Source organism: Triticum aestivum, chromosome 3B (assembly GCF_018294505.1).
Source record: "Triticum aestivum cultivar Chinese Spring chromosome 3B, IWGSC CS RefSeq v2.1, whole genome shotgun sequence".
Lineage (NCBI taxonomy): Eukaryota > Viridiplantae > Streptophyta > Magnoliopsida > Poales > Poaceae > Triticum > Triticum aestivum.
Window position 1 is genome coordinate 20,540,141 of NC_057801.1, and position 24,009 is coordinate 20,564,149.

The following is a 24,009-nucleotide window of genomic DNA, read 5'->3' on the forward strand; positions in this document are numbered from 1 at the left end:
TTAAGTAGTACTAGCTAGCTAGCTAGCTACCATCTCTTTAATTCTTGTTTCAATACCATTAATTAATTATCATGCTTGATTAATCATTATCTGATTCAATTCCATTCTCGTAAAGGCCCAGAAGCAGGCGCCGGGGAATGATCTGTGTGCATTCTACGTTTGCGAGCACATTCGCATGATGGCGTCCGAAAGGAGCAGATCTCAAAGACAGGACTGGGTACGTTTGTCAGAAGACTATTCACCCCATTATCGATATCTAGTCACACAACTAATACACATGCATATTGATCTCCTTCTTAACAGTTCAGAGAGGTGCGGGAGCAGCTCCTACCAGCAGAGCGCATACTAGCACTTCAAGAGGAAATAGCGGGATTTTTGCTTGACCAGGTCATAGATCCCAAAGGAGAATACTATTACCCGCTACCGCCCCCGTGAACCACTTGTCATCGTGCTCCGAAGGCACCAAGGCAACATGTAGGAGAAATTGTATATGTATGTACATGTGTATGTGTGAATAATTAATGGTGTTGGTTGTGAGACATTCGATGATATATATTTATATATATATGCGATTCTACATATGAGAAAATCTATTTATATATATGCATAACATGTACAATTTGTAGTATCATAAAATACCAGCAAACAAAAAAGAATTAAATGGAAAACATAAAATTAATGGAAAAAAAACCAACCCCCCCCAAACATTTAGTACCGGTTGGTGTTACCAACCGGTACTAATGGTCTACCAGCACCCGGGCCTGTCCCGTGCCACGTGGTAGCACTTTAGCGCCGGTTTGTGCCGAACCGGTAGTAAAGGGGGGGGCTTTGTTGGAAATATGCCCTAGAGGCAATAATAAATTAGTTATTATTATATTTTCTTGTTCATGATAATCGTTTATTATCCATGCTATAATTGTATTGATAGGAAACTCAGATACATGTGTGGGTACATAGACAACACCATGTCCCTAGTAAGCCTCTAGTTGACTAACTCGTTGATCAATAGATGGTTACAGTTTCCTGACCATGGACATTGGATGTCGTTGATAACGGGATCACATCATTAGGAGAATGATGTGATGGACAAGACCCAATCCTAAGCCTAGCACAAAGATCGTAGTTCGTATGCTAAAGCTTTTCTAATGTCAAGTATCTTTTCCTTAGACCATGAGATTGTGTAACTCCCGGATACCGTAGGAATGCTTTGGGTGTACCAAACGTCACAACGTAACTGGGTGACTATAAAGGTGCACTACAGGTATCTCCAAAAGTGTCTGTTTGGTTGGCACGAATCGAGACTGGGATTTGTCACTCTGTGTAAATGGAGAGGTATCTCTAGGCCCACTCGGTAGGACATCATCATAATTTGCACAATGTGATCAAGGAGTTGATCACGGGATGATGTGTTACGGAATGAGTAAAGAGACTTGCCGGAAACGAGATTGAACAAGGTATTGGGATACCGACGATCGAATCTCGGGCAAGTACAATACCGCTAGACAAAGGGAATTGTATACGGGATCGATTGAGTCCTTGACATCGTGGTTCATCCGATGAGATCATCGTGGAACATGTGGGAGCCAACATGGGTATCCAGATCCCGCTGTTGGTTATTGACCGGAGAACGTCTCGGTCATGTCTACATGTCTCCCGAACCCGTAGGGTCTACACACTTAAGGTTCGGTGACGCTAGGGTTATAAAGGAAGCTTGTATGTGGTTACCGAATGTTGTTCGGAGTCCCGGATGAGATCCCGGACGTCACGAGGAGTTCCGGAATGGTCCGGAGGTAAAGATTTATATATGGGAAGTCCTGTTTTGGTTACCGGAAAAGTTTCGGGCGATATCGGTAATGTACCGGGACCACCGGGAGGGTCCCGGGGGTCCACCAAGTGGGGCCACCAACCCCGGAGGCTTACATGGGCCAAGGGTGGTGAGGGACCAACCCCTAAGTGGGCTGGTGCGCCTCCCACAAGGCCCAAGGGGCATCTAGGAGGGAAAAAAGGAGGAGAAGGGGAAACCCTAGGCTCAGATGGGCCCTAAGGCCCACCCTAGGGGGCGTCCCCTTCTCTCCCCTCTTGGCCGCCCACCTTTTCCCATCTAGGGCTGCCGCCCCCTAGGGGTGGGAACCCTAGAGGGGGCGCACCCTCCTCCCTCTCCCCTACATATAGTGAGGCCTAGGGCTGCCCATAACACATGATTTGATCTCTGCCTATTGGTGCAGCCCTCCCTCTCTTTCTCCTCATATCTTGTGATGCTTGGCGAAGGTAGTGCCGGTTGTAGAACCGGCACTAAAGGCCCTTACGAACCGGCGCTAAAGCCCGGTTCTGCACTAGTGTGCATCCATCTTGATCTTGTGATCATCGACGACATCCACAGCATGCAACTCGAATATCATCTTCTCCTCCTAAACATTTCAATTTTTCCTTCAAGTAATTGTTTTCTTCTTCAACTAAATTTAACCTCTCGACAATATGGTCAGTTGGAATTTCCGGTTCACATACCTCCTGGATAAAAAAAATCTATGTCACGTTGCTCGGCATAATTGTCATAAACATTAAATGAAACAAATAGTTATAAAAGATAATATATATACCACATCAGAATCATACACAGGATGATGGCCGACGGAGACGGATACCAAAACTATGGCACTATATAATACTTCCTCCGTTCCAAAAAAGATGACTCAACTTTGTACTAACTTCATACTAAAATTAGTACAAAGTTGAGCCATCTATTTTGGAATGGAGGGAGTAACAAACAATAGTAAGTAATAAAACTACACAAGTATCTATCTAAATCATACAAGTAAGATTTTTTTATTTCAGAAAGAAGATAAGAATAAGAGGCTCACCACGGTGGTGCCAGCAACGAGATCAACACGCGCGATCGATGGCGGTGAGGACGGGGACGGGACAGGACGGACAACCTAACCTAGACAAATCATGAGGAAAATGGAGCCTGTACAAGGAGCTTCGAGAGGAGAAAGCTTAAGTGTGGCTCGGGCATTTCATCGAACACCTCATGTGCATAGGAGGTGAGCTAGAGCACAACACACCTCTCTCCAAAAAAGCAGAGCACTCCACTGCTCTGCTCGCGGGCAAGGGGTATATATAGGCATCTCATTGGTCCCGGTTCATGGCTGAAACCGGGACTAAAAGACAACCTTTGGTCCCGGTTCAAGCCACCAACCGGGACCAATGATGGTGGACCAGGAGCATGGCCCATTGGTCCCGGTTTGTACCTGAAACCGGGACCAAAGTGGTCAGATGAACCGGGACCAATGATGGTGGGCCAGGAGCAAGGCCCATTGGTCCCGGTTCGTGCCTGGAACCGGGACCAAAGTGGCCAGACGAACTGGGACCAATGCCCCACGAGGCTCGGCCGGCCCCATGGCCTCACGAACCAGGACCTATGCCCCATGGGTCCCGGTTCGTGAGTGAACCGGGATTAATGGGCTTTCCCTGCTTGGACCAAAGCTCTGTTTTCTACTAGTGCTAGGATCATCAAGGAGATAGAGAGGCCAGATGGCGCAGCAGCACGGCCGTAGTTCGTTGGACGTCACCGACTCGGTCGACGTGGACGTCGACCCGGAGGCTCTGAGGTGCCCCAAATGCCTCCACCCCCTCACACCTCTAGTCTACCAGGTACAAGGGTACAAGCTATTTTGTTGATGTGGATTGAACTTGCAAGATACTCCATTTTGACTTGGTATAATCTTTTCTTCGAATCGGTTCTCTACAGTGCACTGCTACATCTTGAGCTTGCGTTGGTTTTCCTTGCAGTGGAAAGGGTGATGTAGCAATAGTAGCGTAAGTATTTCCCTCAGTTTTTGAGAACCAAGGTATCAATCGAGTAGGAGGCTCCTCAAAAGTCCCACGCACCTACACAAACAAACAAGAACTCGCAAACAACGCAATAAAGGGGTTGTCAATCTCTTCACGGCCACTTGCGAAAGTGAGATCTGATAGAGATAATATGATAAGATAAATATATTTTTGGTATTTTATGATATAGATTAGAAAAGTAAAGATGCAAATAAAAGTAGATAAAAGCTTATATGATAAAAGATAGACCCGGGGGCCATAGGTTTCACTAGTGGCTTCTCTCAAGATAGCATAAGTATTACGGTGGGTGAACAAATTACTGTCGAGCAATTGATAGAAAAGCGAATAATTATGAGATTATCTAGGCATGATCATGTATATAGGCATCACGTCCGTGACAAGTAGACCGACTCCTGCCTGCATTTACTACTATTACTCCACACATGAACCGCTATCCAGCATGCATCTAGAGTATCAAGTTCATAAAGAACAGAGTAACGCATTAAGAAAGATGACATGATGTAGAGGGATAAACTCATGCAATATGATATAAACCCCATCCTTTTATCCTTGATGGCAACAATACAATACGTGCCTTGCTGCCCCTGCTGTCACTGGGAAAGGACACCGCAAGATTGAACCCAAAGCTAAGCACTTCTCCCATTGCAAGAAAGATCAATCTAGTAGGCCAAACCAAACTGATAATTCAAAGAGACTTGCAAAGATAACTTAATCACACATAAAAGAATTCAGAGAAGATTGAAATATTTCTCATAGATAAACTTGATCATAAACCCACAATTCCTCGGATCTCGACAAACACACCGCAAAAAGAGTTACATCGAATAGATCTACAAGAAGATCAAGGAGAACTTTGTATTGAGATTTAAAGAGAGAGAAGAAGCTATCTAGCTAATAACTATGGACCCGAAGGTCTGTGGTAAACTACTCACAACTCATAGGAGAGGCCTTGTAGATGATGTAGAGGCCCTCCGTGGTCGATTCTCCCTCCGGCAGAGTGCCGGCGAAGGCTCCAAGATGGGATCTCGCGGATACAGAAGGTTACGACAGTGGAAATAGTTTTTCGTGGTGCTCCTCGATGGTTTTGGGGTACATGGTATATATAGGAGGAAGAAGTACGTCGGTGGACGCTCGAGGGGCCCACGAGGGTGGGGGCGCGCCGGGTACCCTCGTGGTCGCCTCCTCTGTTGCTTGACGTCCACTCCAAGTCCCCTGGATCACGTTTGTTCCAAAAAGGTCGCTCCCAAAGGTTTCATTTCGTTTGGACTCCGTTTGATATTCTTTTTCTTTGAAACACTGAAATAAGCAAAAAAACAGTAATTCGCGTTGGGCCTCCGGTTAGTAGGTTAGTCCCAAATATAATATAAAAATATAAAGTAAAGCTCATAAACATCCAAAACGGGTAATATAATAACATGAAATAATCAAAAATTATAGATACGTTGGAGACGTATCATGCACGGCTGGACATTAGGTTTGCTCGACCTGCTACGGCATCCTCGCGAACAAGAACAAGTGTACCTCCTGCTTCACCACCGCTGGCTTTAGCCGGTGCTTCATCCGCACCAGCTACAGCCGCCTGCCATGACGTCGAGCATCCTGTGAACGGTTCGTGTGGCCTGCTCCTACACCGTCTACGGGTGCACTGCCGGGAAGATTCTCTACCAGGAGAAGGCGGAGCACGAGAAGACGTGTCCCATCAGAGACGGCTTGCAACACAAGGATTCGGTTGTAAAGATGGGCCCTTGCGGTGGCGATGACGGCAAGGACTGAGATATGGACATGCACAGCGTCAACCGTATCACTAAAGGTGGTTGCCTGGCACCGCAGTTTTGCGTTCGATGCCATGTTGGTGTTGTACGAGCGGGACGGCCGTGAGCAGCAGACCGAGAAGTGGGGAAAACATTATGGAGGAGAGCGCTCAGAGGTATAATAATATTCGTTACATTTGTTTGTAGTCCTTTTCGCATAATCTTGAATGTACTTCATGAAATGACTCGGCGACGGTGAAACTTCATCAGTTTTTGTTTTTGTCATGCCTAGATTTGTCTAGAGTTGGATCAGTACCTCACAAGTGTGAAAGGGCACTTATACAATATCAATGGCCAGTTGAGTGTGACATCGCTCACTTTCATCAGCAATCGGCATACTTACGGGCCTTATGGGAAGGAGGAGGGTGCGCCGTTCGAGCTCCCTGCAGCGGGTGGCAGAATCGTCGGCTTCCATGGGCGCTCCGATTCAAACCTCAATGCGCTTGGCACCTATGTCAAGATGGACGCCTAAACTACGTTATGATGGAGTCGCTTGGCACCTGCATCAAGATGGATCATCAAGGGCATCGGTCCTACTGCATGAACAAATTAGGACTTGCATGATTGTGACTGCACATTCTACGCACCGTCGTTACTTTGAACCATCTATCTGCATCCTGAATGTTGCCAGACATGTATTCCTTCTGCTTCTGATTTGGCCATCTAGTTTAAATTCAGTAACGTGCGCTCAAATTTGATGATCTCTCACTATAAAAGAAGGCATGCATCATGTGGTGCTTCTCATGCAGGCCTAGAAACCCTGTCGTGGAAGAAAAGATCCAACGAGACTTTAAATTTGTTGAACGTATCTCGGAAAGTTGGAGACCTCATAATCTGCGCCTTCTGCGCTGGTTAGTGAGTGGGCGCTTGCGCGCAGGCAACCAGGCCCTGGCTAAATCTCGCGCATGTACGCTTCGCCGGCTCGCTTGGCCCGTTTGGCAGACTGGCACAATCACGTGCTCGGGGAAAGAGATTTAGTAGTGCGAAGCGTTAACTGTAGATTCACTGGGTCGCTCAAATTTCGCGACCGCAAACCGTTGATCATTACAACAACAACAACAAAGCCTCTAGTCCCAAACAAGTTGGGGTAGGCTAGAAGTGAAATAAAGTTTACAAATGAATTTTGAGAATATGAAGAAAAAAAGTTCATGGATTGACGTAAAATTCGTGGATTTAAAAAAAAATCATGAATTTGAAAATTTATTCATGAGGTTGAAAATTCTTCACGGATTTGACATACTTCATGAAATTTATATAAGTTTTTAAATTTTAAAAAAATAGTTCATGAATTCGAATAATCTTCGAGAATTTGGAAGAAAAGTTCATAATTTGAATTTATTTACTGAATTCGAAAAAAAACATTTTTTGAAAAAGTTCATGAATTGTAGTAATGTTCACACATTTTAAGAAGTTCATGAATTTTAGTAATGCTCATGAATTGGAAAAAGTTAATAATCTTATAAAGTACAGGAATATGAAAAAAAATAAAAAAGGAAAAACCTAGAAAACTGATTCCCAAAAAAAAAAAGCAATAGAAACCAGGCCAAGACAAACCGTTGGGAGATGGTTCCCAAAACTAGTGCGGAGGGACTATCGGCCGGCCCGCATGAGACATAGGAAAAAAAAGGATGTGGGCGCTCTGTACCAATACAACTGCACCTGGCGCGTGTAATGCTAAATTGGAACTAGGGGAAAGTTGGGTCAAATGGTCCATATATGAATGAAGCCTTTCTGTGGCAGTCCTAAGTAGCGGCCCGTCTTGGAAGTTTTCGTGGAGTGATGGGGACGTAGAATTCAAAAACCAATAACACCTTGTCGGGGATGGTTTATTTGGCGATCTGAAAAAGCAGCCCCCGATAACCAGATTTTTTAGTTTGGACAGCTCAAAGAACACCTTATTGGTGGTCGTTTATTGGACAACTGGTGGAGCTGTGCTAAACATGAACGAACGGATCTTCGCACATCTTGAAACTAAAATCTTACGCACACATCTTTCCATAAAAATCGAGACAACATATAAATCATCATACTCCTTGTAGTCATAGCCTTAGTCTTCCTCATAATCCTCCCTCTATTGTGATGGTGGCCACGACATCGGTTTCTTTACCAGGCACGATGCACAAGCATTGCTTGTTTGGTACCCCATCGGGTCCCATTTCCCACCTTGACTCCTGATTGGCGCGACGAAGCCACAGCCGGAGACCGGGCACAAGCACGGGCCACAAGGGCACTGCCTCTCGTGCTTTTCCTTCTGGTAGTAAGCGATCGTCGTGGAGCATCCGTGTTTGCAGGGAACGAAGATGTTGTCGACGACGCACTCCATGATGTAGCAGCGCTGGACGGGGATCCGTTCGAATAACGGGAGTCTCTCCTGGCAATGCCGGCAGATGGAGTTTCCCTTGGGACACTGCAGTGTACGCAGAGGCAGAAAAGTGTTTAGTCTTCTTGTTGGTCGGATGCTGATACGTACGTCAATTGAATCACTTACTGCATACCTGGAAAATGGGAGGCCTCAGGGGCTTGGAGCAGACGGTGCAGTCGAATACCTCCATCACCGTGCTCACATTCTGCCTCTTGCAACCGCTTTTTCTTCCCTCCTGCTCACATTCGCCGTCTCCTTTCCTCTTATTGGAGTTGCTTCTATCCTCCATCGTCTCCTTCTGGACTTCACCCAAACAAGAGATACAGTACTGGCAACGTCAATCCCCAATATATAGAGAGAGAGTTACGTACAGTAGTAGCTTTAACTAGGGATAGTAGTAACTCCGGAAGTTGGATAGGCCTTTTGTTTCGACTTCCAATAGCCATTAACTCACCAACATTACCGAGGAAGCAGCCACATTTGTTCTCGATCACTGTTCCTAGCAAACAAGAATTCAATTTTGAAAGCCAGCAAAGCATGCATGCACACATGCAATTGATACGTGCGCTGCTACCTCGTTGGATATGTGTACACGCCACCCGAAGGGACGAAGCTGCATAGTAGTATGACGAATCGTAAGCTTTAAGGCGACGCCTTCAGGAAGGATACGGCATCGGAAGACCGCCAGGCCCGCCATTGCCCGATTTAAAAATCAGAGTTTTCCCTGAAGCAACACGACATGCAATGAGAATCTCAACGACACCTTCAAGAAGGGGACGAATGTCGCTGCCACAAGTCTGCCCGAAGAAAGAACATGTTTTCATCATGGCAAACACTCATCGCCACTGGCATAGGTACGGACACCGCACCACTGCCACCGAACACCACATCCCCGCCACCATGCGCCCACATGGCCATGGCCACCGGCCGGGGAGCACCCGAGTTATGGGCTCCGCCCATGAGCACTGCTTTTCCACCACCTGAGCCGCCACCCCGATATCCAAGACCACCCACCCCCCTCACCATGGTCCATCGGCGCTGCTGCTGGTAAAGCGAGACCTTTGGGCAAGTATGGGGCTCACCCGACCGGAGCAGCGCAGAGGAAGGTGACCGGGCAAGCCCCAACACCCTCGCCATTTCTTGAACCGGGACCCGGCCCGTCGTCACAAACCATTGTGACAGCAAGACCCAGAGGCACCCGTGCCAACTCCTCCTAGTGCTCTTGCTCCGTGGCCAACTAATGACGAGATGCGTTAAGCCGCCGTGCACCACCCTGCCGGGTGGGCCTCCAACCGCAGATCGAAGCACCCCAGGAATCAAGAGGAGGTTGTCGAGCCACCACCACTGCACCGCCACCCTGACCAACCAAGATGGTCCCAGTCAAGGCAACCGCCCGTGGCTAGCGCCGCCGCGAGGCCAGATCTGGCTGAGCCGCCGCCACGCTAGCCGCCGCCACCGTCCCCGACCCCCAGCCCACACCACCTCCCACCTCCACCAGCCAATATGGACATGACAGAGGTTGTCGCCCGCAGACCGTGCCGCCCTCGGCCCCGCTACCCGCAGGGCTAGATCCGGCCGAGCCGCTGACGAATCTAGCCCCTTGGCACGCTCCGCCGCCTCACAGCCCATCACGGCCCAGGCCAGCCCGCATCCAGCACCGCGCAGGCCAGCTGTTGCGGCACCGGTTTGTGGTGAGATTGCTCAGTTTCTCAATAATGCTCCCTAAAATTTGATGCAAAATAAGTAAGTATGCATACTAGTTAGTGTCTTGCTAGGTCAATTAGCCCGGCTTCCGAGTCGTGAACTGAAAGAGGATTTTGTGCAACAAGTTGCATGTGCAACCCATATTCTCTCTCCTCTTTTTATTTTATTTTATTTTCTGATTGCTAAAAAATGAGAAATAATTCAGAGACGTTAGTAATGCTATGTAATGCGGACCTGTAAAGGTTCATCCAATAATATAACCATTTGTGACCTGAACAAAAGTGACAAGATTCAGATGAATAGTGCTTAGTTAAATAGCATGCACATGATATCAAACTGTCTTAGTTGTACAAGTCAGAAGGTGTTGTTGTATGTTCATATGAGCTTTAACGAAAAAGAGTTTCCCCCGCTTTATATTATAAAGCACAACCACAACCACAACAACGAGCATCCGATACAAACACACGCCACACTGACCCAAGGCAAGATACTTGAGTGCCGGGCACCGACACGCAGCCTCAACGACACAAAGCATCTAAAAGATAAGCAAAAAAAGATCCGCTAAGAGTCGACCGAGACCACCACCAAGGAGCGATCGTCCGGGAGGATGCGCGATGGACACGCCGGACTGAGGGCTCCAAGACGGCGCCTCCAGGAAGGGCATGACGAAGAACGCCGCCACCGTCTGATTCGAAGATCAAGTTTTCACCCGGAGTAAGATGGAGGGAGAAGAAGCACCACGACGGAGCCTGCAAGGAGGAACACGACGTCCACGGACGCCGTCACTGTCGACCAAAACGGGACTGGGTAGGTGATGAACCCCGGTGCTTCAGCTCCTCCGCCGCCACCCCGGTCCACCAACACCCACAGCCATGCCGCCCGAGCAGTCATGGTTGCCTGCCCGCATTCGAGTCGTGCGATCTGCCCACGACCAACGCGACTCCCGCCGCCAGGGCCGCCGCCCCGCCATGAGACCGCCCCGAGGCCCCCAAAGGCCACGCCTTTGTCAAGATCCACAACCCCGACCACCTCCAGAACCGCCGCCGGCCAAGCTGCCTCGAGAAGGGCCGCGACCACATCGATCGGGGGAAGGGGAAGACGGAGAAGTGGCACATGGCCACGACCGACACCCGTGTCGGCTCCAACTTCCCCCCGAAACCGAGTTTCGCCCCCGCTTCGAAGGCCCGGAGCATCAGGAGGCATCAGCCGTCGCCAGAAGCCAGAGAGGGAGGGTTGCGGAGCCGTCGCCGTCGCCGCCTGAAGACGCCACCAAGGGATCCACCCGAGCCGAGCGCCACCACCCAGCCGCGAGGGCCCGACTAGGTGGGAGCAACCCACCACCTCCGCTGCCGCGCCGCCCCCCCCCCCCCCCACCAGAGTACCACGGCGAGAGGGCTGCCCACGACCCGGTCAACCGCGACCCGTGGCGCCGGAGGCGAAGCCGAAGCACTGCCGGAAGCACCGCCGCCGACTCCACCACCGGCCCGCACCACCACCATGCCGCCCGCCGCACGTCGAACGCCACCATCGCCGGCCTACTCCGGGGCGCCGCCGCGCCGCCACGCCCAGCACCGAGCGCCGCGCCCAGCTGCGAGATCTGGCCCGCGCCATACCTCACAAGCGGGGGCCGAAGGAGCCCCGCCGCCGCCGGCGACGCCCAGGCTTCGCCCGGCCGCGCCCCTTGGCGGCGGCGAGGGAGGGGGAGGGAGGAGGAGGGGGGTGCGACGGCGGGGATCTGGAGCCCTCCCCGGCGCCTCGCGGGTGGCGGCGGGGGAGGGAGGGAGGGGGCGGGGGATGCTTTCCCTCTAGGCCCGTTTGTAGAAAGATTCGTTCATATGAGCTTTTGCAGATGCACATTATGTAGCATGACTTATGTCCATAAGTTTCTGCAGAGAGAATATGGGGTGCAGGGGCAACTAGTTGTCAAGCTGCTAACGCGCAGTTTGCTTGTCACTTACTAGGATTGCCTATCCGAGTAAGTATCAAATCAAGCTAGGTTAGTAATAGTACTGGTTAGCCGTGTCAGATTCAAGTTTACTCCTTGTGGGTATATTGAGTATGAGTACGAGTGCTACTAGGCTATCTAATGTCTTGATCAGGTAGTGTTTATATACATAACCAAGGCTGCACTGTGTCTTGATCAGGTAGTGTCTTGATCAAGCGAGGATTTCATAGTAAAAGAAACAAAGAAAAAGAGAGCCTCGTACCTCCGGTGTTCCGTGTCTGTCTACCCGGCCCCAACGCCGTCTACGGGTGCACTACTGGGAAGATGTACTACCAAGAAAAGGCGGAGCACGAGAAGACGTCTTCCAACAAGGCCAGCTCCATTGGTCAAGTCGGACGGATTGTGAAGATGGGACCTTGCGGTGGCGGACGGGGCATCGTCAGAGACATTGACCCCTGCAACTTTCGCCGCATACTTAAAGTGGTTGTCTGGCATGGCGGTGCGGTCAGCGGCGTGTTGGGGCTTTACGACCTGGACGACCAGGAGGGGGAGGAGCTGATCGGCCGGGAGGAGATGATCTGAATGAAGCAGATGACGGCTCTCAATATCTAAACAATACCGGAGAGGGTGATGAAAAGATATTCGATCTCGATGACCGAGCTGATGAAGTCATGAACTATGATTATGATTATGATGACACAGACAATGTTTGTGATGACACAGACAATGCTTGTCTTCAAATAAGAAAGACTACCGGTGAGGTATATTTATATAAGCATGCATCATGGTGATCATCACATGTTTATTTTATTGAAGATATATTAACGAATCGATCTTTCTTCTTCCAGCCCTCCGGATCGAGCAAATATGCTTCTACAGATAGCAAGACAAAGCGAGGCCCGGGCAGAATGTTGAAGGATGGTGTAAAGTACCACATCGAATCCATCAAACTTAGTGGCAAACCCCTCACGTCTAAGAACGTTGCGGACAAGTGGACTCGTCAGTGCAGAGTTCTTGTGAAGGACAAACTCCCGATCTCCATTCAAGAATGGAAAGAGCCAAAGACTAAACGTCCAGGTGTTACTTGGGTCGACGGCAGAGCCAAAGAAGACCTTTTGAAATCTCTGATGGAACATTTCACCCTACCAGATCATTTCACTGAGGCAGATGTGAAGAAAGTCAAGGCCGCTGCTCTTAAGAAGATGGCAATTGCATTCAACACACACAAGAAAACTGTATGGGCCAACTACCTCGCTAATGAAAGGAAGACTCCAGATTTCAAGGGAACACTGGAGAAGCAAAGAGAGCACTGGGACAATTTCGTGACCTTCAAGGATTCAGAATTATCTAAGGAACGGTCGATGAAAAACAAGGCAAATGCCGCAAGAAAGACGCAGTTCCATAGGCTGGGTCCAGGTGGCTACGCGGTGGGATTGCCTAAGTAGGATAAGTCTAAGCAAGAGATGGAGGATGCAGGGGTCACTCCGGTTACTAGGAACTGGCCCCCCAGGTGCAGAACTTGGTTCTATGCGCATGGGGGAGTGTTGGACCCGAAGACAGGCGAAGTTTCGCGAAAGGCAAGTCTAAAAGGAGCCGAACAAAAGATAATTGACGCAATAGAAGAAGCTCAAAGGGGGGTGTTCAGGCCCAACAGAGAGAACGACGAGCTTACGTGCGCCCTGGGAAATCCTGAACACCCGGGAAGAACACGAGGCAAGGGCGTTATTCCCTGGTATGAGGGCTTTTCAGAATGGAACGAGGACTACAGGACCCGTGCAAGAAGGAAGATGGAGGAGGAGAAGAAAAGGAAGCTGGAGGAGGAGCAGAGGAAGCAGGACGTAGAACGCCTTCAAGGCCTAGAAGCAAGGCACGCGGACCTGGCACTCAAATTCCAGCAGCAGCAACAGCAGATCGACTCACTTAGCCAGGAAAGGGGGTCTCAGCAGCGGCAACAGCAAGCGGATGATCGTCCAGCATTGGATAGCACCATCCCATCCATGCCGAGAAGCAGCGTTGGTTCTGCCCCGGGCGACACACTGCTGGATACATACCCCGTGGATGACATCATAGAGAACTGTGAGCTACACTCCAAAATGAAGAACATATCCATGAAGGTGGCGGACGGCGTTGCTTTTCCAGTTACCCCCAAAGCAACCTACCATTGCATCCCGATTCCAGAGGGCTATGCTCGTGTCATTGTTGATGAAGTGGTGGACCCATATTTGGGGCTAACGCTTGACATTCCTGGAGGTGAAGACGAGCGCACACTGGGAGAGGCCATACATCGTATCATCATATGGAGAAAGGATTGCATCATCTTTTGAAGTCCACCGACACCGCGTCGTCTGCCGACTCCTCCTCGAAGTCCGTCACCGAGTCAGCAGACTCCCGCTCCTCCAAGTCCACGAACGCGTGAGACGACTCCTCCTCGAAGTCCGTCACCTCCTCCAAGTCCCCGAACGCGTGAGCTGACTCCTCCGGTTTCAAGTCCGGCACAGCGTCATGCCACTTCTCCGGTTTCAAGTCCGGCACCGTGTCAGGCCACACCTCCTGCTTCAAGTCCGGCACATCGTCAGGCCACTTCTCCTGGTCCAACTCCACGTCAGCCGTCTCCGCTGTCTCAGCAATTGCAGAAGAGACATGCCGTAGCTTTGGTGTGTAGCGGTACGAGTCGAGGTAGTTCAGGAAGTACAAGCGGAGACAAGCGATATAAATATGATCCGGGGCAAACCTTTGGTCCATCCAGACAAGGTCAAGGACCTCCCAACGAGAATGTATCAATTGCATCAATGGTACATGAACATTACCAAGATTTCCAATCGAGAGTCCCTCATGATGAATGTCAAGCATGAGCATTATTACCATGAAAAAGCTCTGACCATTGAGTATCCAGACTATTTCAGTTATACAATCAAGACGCACTCAACAAGTCTATCGTCAGTTGCTATTGTCTGTAAGTGATTTATTTCTGTAATTTAAGTCTCAAGCTAGTTATGTAGTGATAATTTTGATCAATCATTACATGTAATTATCCTTACTATATTCTTTTTTTATGGTATTATATGCAGGATGAAGATGTATGAAATGAAAAAAGCTGGACGCTATGGCGTTGGGTTCATTGACCCAAATACCATTAATCAGGACATATGGCAGATTGAACATTGTCAAGATGCTGTAGAGGAAATCATGCTAGAGTTCTTGAAGCGCCTCAATAGCAATGAAGATATACTACTTCCTTACAACTTTCCGTGAGTCACACTATCTTGTACTACAAATTCTGTTTTTTCTTACTAGCTAGCTAGATGTTAATAATTAATTGTATACGGTTTACGGTAGTTGATTAATTTTATGCACATGCCCGCTTAATTAAGACATGCAAACGTGTGCATATGCAGTTGGCACTGGGTCTTGTTAAACATTAAAATTGAGGAAGGAAAAGTTGAATTACTGGACTCACTAACTAAAGAAGATAAAGACTACATCATCGTGAAGGGGATAATCAACAGGTAATTTCAATCATTATTAACTATATCTCGGTCTATAAATTATTAGTTCGTCATTTCCTGATATGGACTATTTAATAACCCCTTTATTAATTTTCTTTGCCGGCGGGCAGGGCATGGGCAAAATTCATCAAGGTGACTCAGGAACGTGGCCAAAAAAGTTGTTTTGGCATCGATCCAAGGTAAGTAATTAAGTAGTACTAGCTAGCTACCATCTCTTTAATTCTTGTTTCAATATCATTAATTAATTATCATGCTTGATTAATCATTATCTGATTCAATTTCATTCTCGTAAAGGCCCTGAGGCAGGCGCCGGGGAATAATCTGTGTGCATACTACGTTTGCGAGAACATTCGCATGATGACGTGCGAAAGGAGCAGATCTGATAGACAGGATTGGGTACGTTTGTCAGAACACTATTCACACCATTATCGATATCTAGTCACACAACTAACACACATGCATATTGATCTCCTTCTTAACAGTTCAGATCGGTGCGGGATAAGCTCCTACCATCGGACCGCATACTAGCACTTCAAGAGGAAATAGCCGGATTTTTGCTCGACCAGGTCATAGATCCCAAAGGAGAATACTATTACCCGCTACCGCCCCCATGAACCACTTGTCATCATGCTCCGGAGGCACCAAAGGCAACATATATATGTAGGAGAAATTGTATATGTATATATATGTGTATGTGTGAATAATTAATGGTGTTGGTTTGTGAGACAGTCGATGATATATATATACGGTTCTACGTACGAGAAAATCTATTTATATATATGCATAACGTGTACAATTTGTAGTATCGTGAAATAACAGCAAACAAAAAAATTGAATGGAAAATAAATCAAACCCCCCCCTCCAAATATTTAGTACCGGTTGGTGTTACCAACCGGTACTAATGCCCTACGCGCACCCCGGGCCTGGCTCGTGCCACGTGGTGGCACTTTAGCGCCGGTTCGTGACGAACCGGTACTAAGGGGGGGGCTTTAGTCCCACTCTTTAGTGCCGGTTGGCAAGGCCGTTACGAACCGGCACTAAAGCCCGGTTCTGCACTAGTGCAAGCCACGTGACACAAAGTTTTGCTAATGGCTTGATGAGTGCCAGTAGGGCGACTCGCTCGTCTTGTGCACGTGCAAATCACGCCTCACCTAATCTAAGCCTATCCTTCTTCATACTCTCAGCAAGAGCTCATGGCAACTGTATAAAGGTCATGTGATTTAAAATATCTAGAGCAGACCAAGAATTTTCATTGAATATCATATTATCATTTGGTGGTGATGAAGTCAGTTAGCCAGATATTCTATTCACATTAGAAAATTACATAAAATGATTTGGATCATCTCAACATGAATGATAGATAGTAGCTATTACTAGAGTACAAGCGACTCTTCTGTTGCTGATGCCTAGCTCTCCTCCCCATCGCCATCTCGCGCCTCCTCATCCCTCGAACATTCACAAATCTTGCTTTTCGTGTTGGACATTCGCAAGGCTTTTGATTTAGTTATATAGCATTACATCTTCGATCTCCTGCAGAGAAGGGGCATCCCGAGTCGGTTCATGGCCTGAATCGCCGGCTTGTTAGGACCTTGAGAGAGAAATGAAAGGTTAATTGGGAAACTGTCTACCGCCCCACCAACCTTGGGGGGCTCAGTGTGATCCATCTAAAAAAATGCGAGGACGATGCAGTTACGTTGCCCATGGCTTGAATGGACTAACCCAAGCAAGTTGTGGTTTGGCATGGGTAAACTTTGTGATGCCATGGATACCAAGCTCTTCTACACCTATACCTGATTCACGATCGACAATGGGGCCAAGGCACCATTATGGGACGCGTGATGGTTGGATCGGACAAGGCTGAAAGACATTTGCCTCTTTGTCTACTAGGCCGATCGAGTTAACTAGAGATTTTCCATGGAACATTTATTGGAGTACCAGAGGATGAATGTTGAGGATGCCGGTTCTTGGAAGTGCATGGCAAGTGGTATCTACTCGGCCAAGTCGGCAGACAAGGTAGAGTTGCATGGTGCCACACTCACTTAGTCCTTAAAAGTGAAATAAGTTTATTGAACAAAGTGAATTTCGTTCTTACAAATAACCAAATCTGTTTTCTGAAAGACAAAATGGTTTTTGGAATTACCAAAATTAATTTATTGAAATGCGTGAAATTAGTTTATTGGAATAGCTTTTTGAAATGAGTGGGCGTAGTTTTTGAATTAATCGAGATATGTTTTTTGAAAGAGTTGAAAACAGATTTTGAAAATTATTGAGATCAATTTATTGAAAGAGTGAAATTAATTTTTAAAAATGTGTGAAGTTAGTTTATTGAAATCTATTTTTTGAAAGAACCAAAATCAGTTTATTGAAAAGAGTGAAATTAGCCTTTTGAAATTATTGAGATAGGTTTTTTGAAAGAATTGAAACATCTTATAGAAATGGATTAAATTAGGTTTTTGAAGTAATTGAAATCATTTTTTGAAAGATTTTGTTTTTTTTTGCTGAAAGATTTGAAATTAGTTTTTAAAATCTTTTCCCGGCCGATTCCGGACGGCACTCGGAACGAAACCGCCGAGGACCGTCCCCGACTCTACTCCGGTACCAGCATATGGAACTGGAGGATCCATCTTTATATACCTACGCCCGCCCTCCCATGGTCTACCTATTTTCCCATAGCGATCGTGGAACGAATTCTTGTGGCAGCGCCATCTTTCTACGATGACGACGACGGGCCTCCAGCTCCAGCCGGCCGGGCACAGCTTCCGCACCATCATCGATCCAACGCTGTTGCCGCCGAAGAAGAGGGCCGCAGCGGCATCTCCATCTCCAATGGCGACGACGGGCTTGCAGCTCCAGCTAGCCGCCGGGTGCAGCCGGCCCACCACCATCCAGATCCAGGAGTCGCTATTGCCGCCCAAGAAGAGGCCGACGAGCACCACCACCAGCGCCTCCTCATACTCCTCGTCGGCTCTCTTGGTTTCTCCTCCAAGGAAGAGGCGGTTGGATTACTACGTCGTCGATGCGGGCGCGGAGAGCTGCCCTCTACATCAGGCCGGACCGGCAGGGGCGTGCGGCGCCATGGTGACGATGGGATCGAAGCGCGCCAGGAAGGCCAGCTCCAGATACAGCGCGGACGTGTGGACGCAGTAATCGAGCAGACTTTCAGCAGCTGCTCGATTACTTGCTTGATGGCTTCGAGTTGGCGGACAGATTACATGGCTGCGCCACCGTCAACGTAGTACTTGTCTGCTTTGTTTCTGCTTCTGCGGTTAATTTCGGTAGTCTGCACTCCGATTTCCACACAACTGAATATTTTCTGGCATCTTCACTGTAATTCTCTTCAGAGTTCTGACACCCGACTCGTGACATGTATAGGTTTTTCTGAAATTTAATGCTTCGACTGCTGCCGCAACTTCAATCTTGTGCAGTCAATTCGATGTTGCGTAGTCAAATATATAAATTTTGTACTATTTTTTTGCAAGATTTCTTCATTATATTTTTCCTTTTTTTATAACAAAAAGAAGGGGAGTCAATTGACCACCAACCTTGCGCATGACTTCGGTAATGCTCCCAATGCATCGACTCTTCAACACATCATCCTGAGTGGTGAAATATGTTTAGATACAATCACATCAATGTATTGTCTTGTAGGTACTCCCTCCATCCCAAAATTCTTGTCTTAGATTTGTCTTAGATACGAATGTACCTAATAGTCACGTTTTAGTATTAGGTACATCCGTATCTAGACAAATCTAAGACAAGAATTTTGGGACGGAGGGAGTATTTGTATATAAGCGATGTAGCATGTAAGTACTTCCTCCGTTGTTATTTACTTGCACATTAGTTTTGATCTAACTCAAACTTTATAGATATGGACAATTTTATAGAAAATAATGTAAACTTTCAGAATAACAAATATATATGATGCATTTGAAAATATATTCAATGGTGATTCTATTGGTATTGAATTGATATTGTGGATGTTATTTTTTTATATATAAACTTAGTGAAAGTGTACAAAGTTTGACCTGAGATAAACATAATATGTATAGTAAATAAAAATGAAGGGGCTATCGTGTTTGCGTCTTAATGTTGGCTAGTTGTGCTAGAAAAGTGGAGGCGAAGAAAATAAAGGGAAACACCACACTGGATCGAAGAATTAATTTTACTATGCAAGGAAACAAGCTGAGATCTGGTATGAGCAACTACAACAAAAACCATCGATCTTTCCTAAAATCTCCCCGGTGCAAACTACTTTTTCTAGAAATCATAAATTGGCATATATTGCACATTTCATTACCATCAATCTATAGACTTAATTGCATATATAAGAAGTAAATTGCAAAAAACCATCACAATTGGGTCGAAGTTTTCAATGCTTCGGGAAAACCCCACCAGAAAACATGCATTTTGGTGGGTGTTTGATGACATTTGCACAATTGTGGTGGTTTTTTGCAGTTTACTCCATATATAAGTACCACAATTGGGGCGGTAATAGCGGATTGATACCACTTTTCTTAGTTTTTGCATGTCAGTACCAACTTTCGGGTGCGTGGTTACAAAACAATCTAAACACCATATAAGCACGTATTGACGCTAAATCTGACCTGCGAGGCCCTGCTGTCAGGGGCCGGCTTGGCATGTTCTATCACAAAAAAGTTGGAAAGTAATTTCCCTTGATGATTCTGTTTACATCTGAGAGTATACATAGGGAGAGAAAGTACCTGGAGATAAGGCACGCAGGCCCTCAGATCCTACAAACTAGGATCGTTACAACGTGCCAGTTAATGTTACAAGTGGTACAAAATATACAACTTAACACCCCCCCCCCCTCAGCCGGAACTCCATTAGGAAGGATGTTCAGGCTGGATCGAAAGTCGGTGAACAATGGCGAAGGCAGACCCTTGGTGAAGATGTCGGCATATTGGGAGCTGGATGGCACATGTAAGACACGTACTTCGCCAAGAGCAACGCGATCCCGAACAAAATGTAGATCAATCTCAATATGCTTAGTCCGTTGATGCTGAACCGGATTGCTCGCAAGGTATGAAGCACTTATGTTGTCACAATATACCACGGTGGCACGTGTGGGTGGAACCTTGAGCTCATGGAGAAGTTGCCGGAGCCAACAAGATTCAGCCACACAATTTGCAACACCACGATATTCAGCCTCGGCACTGTAGCGTGAGATGGTGGGCTGCCTCTTGGATGACCATGAGATGAGGTTGGCGCCAAGGAACACACAAAAACCGGAAGTGGACTTGCGCGTGTCTGGACACCCTGCCCAATCGGCATCGGTGTAGGCAGTGAGGTCTCGTGAGGGAGAGCGAAAAAGCTGAAGGCCATAATGGGAGGTGCCCTGTAAGTAGCATAGGATGCGCTTCACAAGCTGCATGTGGATGTCGCGAGGGGCATGCATGAATAAGCAAGCTTGTTGGACAGCATATGTGATGTCGGGGCGCGTGAGGATTAGGTATTGGAGAGCGCCGGTGATGCTACGATAGTGAGTGGGGTTGGAGAGGAGATGGCCGTCGTGGGAGGATAGTTTAGAGCTCGTGTCAACCGGTGTGGAAACTAGCTTACAGTTGATCATGTTGGCGCGGTCAAGAAGCTCTAGTGTGTACTGTTGTTGGCATAGGAAGAGGCCGGATTGGTTGGTGGTGACATTTATGCCGAGGAAATGGTGTAGTGTGCCAAGATCAGTCATGGCAAACTCTCGTTTGAGAGAGGTGATGACATGGGTGACTGTGTGAGGGGAGCTCGCTGTGAGTATAATGTCATCTACATATACAAGGAGATATGCAAGGGAGTTACCATGGTGTAGGATGAAGAGGGAGGTGTCACTCTTGGACGCCCGAAACCCAAGAGACAGAAGGAATGCTTGGAAGCGCAAGAACCACGTCCGGGGAGCTTGTTTGAGACCATAGAGTGACTTGTGGAGAAGACACACATGGTCCGGCTTGGAGGAGTCCACGAACCCAGCCGGTTGCGAGCAATACACAGTCTCATTTAGCTCACCATGGAGAAAAGCATTCTTGACGTCAAGCTGGTGGATGGGCCATGAATGAGAGGTGGCAAGGCTCAAGACCACCCGAATAGTTGCTGGCTTGACCACCGGAGTGAATGTTTCATCATAGTCCACACCCTCTTGTTGTGTGAAGCCACGAACGACCCACCGTGCCTTGTACCGTGCCAAAGACCCGTCCATGTTGAACTTGTGCCGAAAAATCCACTTGCCCATGACCACATTTGCACCTGCAGGCTTAGGCACCAAAGACCAAGTAAAGTTGTTCATTAATGCATTAAACTCATCTAACATTACTTGACGCCAATGGGGATCCTTGAGAGCGGATTTATACGTGGGAGGAATGGGGGAAATGGTGGAGGAGGCATCGACAAGGAAGAGGCGTTTTGGCATTAAGAACCCTGTTTTGGCACGTGTGGTCATGCGGTGTGCGTTATTGGGTGGTTGTACGGGAGTGCATGGGATGGAAGAGGTGGCGATGGAGTACTGGGTGGCGAGTGGCTCGAGGAGGATTCGGTGGGTCCGGGCGAGGCGTTGGGGACGGGCGAGCCTGGCGCGGGAGTGGGCGCGCGATCCGATGGGGATGCGGCGGGACCAGGCGAGGTAGGTGGGCTGGTGGGCGCGCGATCCGATGGGGATGCGGTGAGACCGTGCGAGATAGGTGGGCTGGGGGGCACGCGAGCCGATGAAGATGCGGCGGGACCGAGCGTGGAGTTGGCGTTGGTGGTCACGCGATCCGAGGAGGATTCGGACGCGGGGGACGAGGGAGTGTGCGCTGCGGGTGACGTGGGAGGGGTTGGTTGGTGGGGTGCGGAAGGATGGGATAGGTGGGACCCAGGCGGGGTAGGTGGGAAGGATCCAGGGGGGAAATCGGGGCTGGGCTGGGTGTTTGCATGGGGATTTTCTATGGGCGTGATGGTGGTGTGGTCCGACGTGTGACAACAATATGGAAAGATCATTTCATCGAAGATAACATGGCGAGAGACGATGACGCGGCATGAGTTGAGATCGAAACACCGGTAACCCTTGTGCTCAAGTGCATAGCCAAGGAAGACGCAGCGGGACGAGCGGGGAGCGAGTTTGTGATCCATGGTGGCATATTGGTTCGGGAAGCATAGGCAGCCAAAGACACGAAGGTGGTCATATGTGGGTGCAACACCATAGAGAAGAAAGTGCGGTGTGTGTGGCACAATGACACGAGAGGGACGCCGTTTGAGGAGGTAGGTTGCGGTGTGTAGGGCTTCAACCCAAAATGGTGGTTTGAGGTTGGCTTGAAGAAGAAGGGTGCGCAAGACATCATTAGTGGTGCGAATCATGCGTTCCGCTTTGCCGTTTTGGGGGGAAGTATGGGGGCAGGAGAAGCGATAAGCAACGCCGTTGGAGGAGAAGAAGGCACGAAGAGATGAGTTGATAAATTCACCACCGTTGTCACACTGCATGCTTTTGATGATGAAATTGAATTGGGTGTAAATAAACGTAAAGAAGCGTTGAAGGACCGTGGAAGTGTCGGATTTGTTGCGTAGGGGGAAGGTCCACGAGTAATGAGTATAATCATCAAGCACCACAAGATAGTATTGAAAACTAGAAAAACTAACAACAGGTGATGTCCATAAATCATAGTGGATTAAATTAAAAGGGGCATAAGTTTTGGTAAAAGAAGAGGGAAAGGGTAAACGAGGCTACCGGCCAAGTTGGCAAGCACTACATGGTGTGTGAGGAGCCTTATTACAATCTAGTTGTTTGGATAGGGAAGAAAAAGTGTGGATGCCGGGATGCCCAAGGCGACGATGCCACAAGTCCGAGGGTGTGGCTGCAAGGAGAGCAGACGCCGGCGCCGGTTTATTGCCAACGAAGGGGTAGAGATTGCCGTGGCTAACGGAGATCATGAGAACTCGTCGAGTGCGAAGATCCTTCACAAGAAAACCACACGGGTAAAATTCAATAGAACAAGAATTATCTTTAGTAAATTTACGAACAGAGACAAGGCTAGTGACTACGTTGGGGGAGACAAGAATGTCAGTAAGGCGAAAATTATGAGGGGAGAGGGTGGTGGAGCCCGTGGCAGTGACAGGAAGATGATGCCCATTACCGATAACAATGCTAGAAGGTAAATGCAAAAATGAAGAACTCAACAAGGTCAGGTTACCTTCGGTGCCCGTCACGTGCGAGGAGGCGCCACTGTCGAGAAACCACTCGGGAGCCGGGGCGTGGCGTAGCCGCCGTTGCTGAAGGCGGCGTTGAGCATGGCGAGGTGGTCCCATGAGGGCGGTGGAGGCTGGTAGTAGGGAGTGGACCGCACGGGCGAAGGCGTATATGCATGATAGGCCTGTGCGTGTGCGCCAGGTCGGGGCCCAAGAACACCGGCGGCGTTCGGCGGAATCCAGCCAGGGCGGGGTGTCGGGAGAGCCACCCCGTACGGGGCAAAGTACCCCGTGAAGGGAGAGAACGAAGGCGCCTGCTGGCCGCGCCCGGAGTGGTCGCCGCGCCCACGGCCACGGCTGCGCCCGCGCCCGCGGCCGCTGTCACCGCCATCACCAGAGCGGTCACCACGCCCGCGACTAGAGGAGTGGGACGGCGGATGGGAGCGTCGGGGGCGCGATCATAAGAGCGGTCGGCTGCGCGGTCACCCTGGCCGCGTCCACCGGAGGAGCCGCCCGAGGAACCGCCGCCCGAGGAGCTGACGCCCGCCATGGCAAACGCGGAGGCGCCTTCCTCCGCCGCGTGTTGTGCCTGCGACTCCTCCACAAGGACAACACGGGAGAGGACAGTGTCGAAGGGAAGGCCCTGGTCGTCGAGGACGACACGGA

General features: G+C 48.7%; 1 protein-coding gene across 1 annotated transcript; it reads right to left on the reverse strand.

The window, feature by feature from the left end:
- Positions 1 to 7,734: 7,734 nt before the first annotated feature.
- On the reverse strand, positions 7,735 to 8,314 carry LOC123067180 (putative E3 ubiquitin-protein ligase SINA-like 6). Its single transcript, XM_044490093.1, has 2 exons — positions 8,159 to 8,314; positions 7,735 to 8,070 (listed from the first exon to the last, which is right to left on the reverse strand). The coding sequence occupies exons 1-2, from the start codon at positions 8,312 to 8,314 to the stop codon at positions 7,735 to 7,737; spliced, it is 492 nt and encodes a 163-aa protein (XP_044346028.1).
- Positions 8,315 to 24,009: the final 15,695 nt, after the last annotated feature.

What these genes read in the sequence shown, in the direction of transcription:
- LOC123067180 (XM_044490093.1), bottom strand. Translation starts at nt 8,314, where the DNA reads ATGGAGGATAGAAGCAACTCCAATAAGAGGAAAGGAGACGGCGAATGT. An exon ending in TGAGGCCTCCCATTTTCCAG is followed by an intron (nt 8,071 to 8,158) that starts GTATGCAGTAAG and finishes CGTACACTGCAG; the next exon opens with TGTCCCAAGGGAAACTCCAT.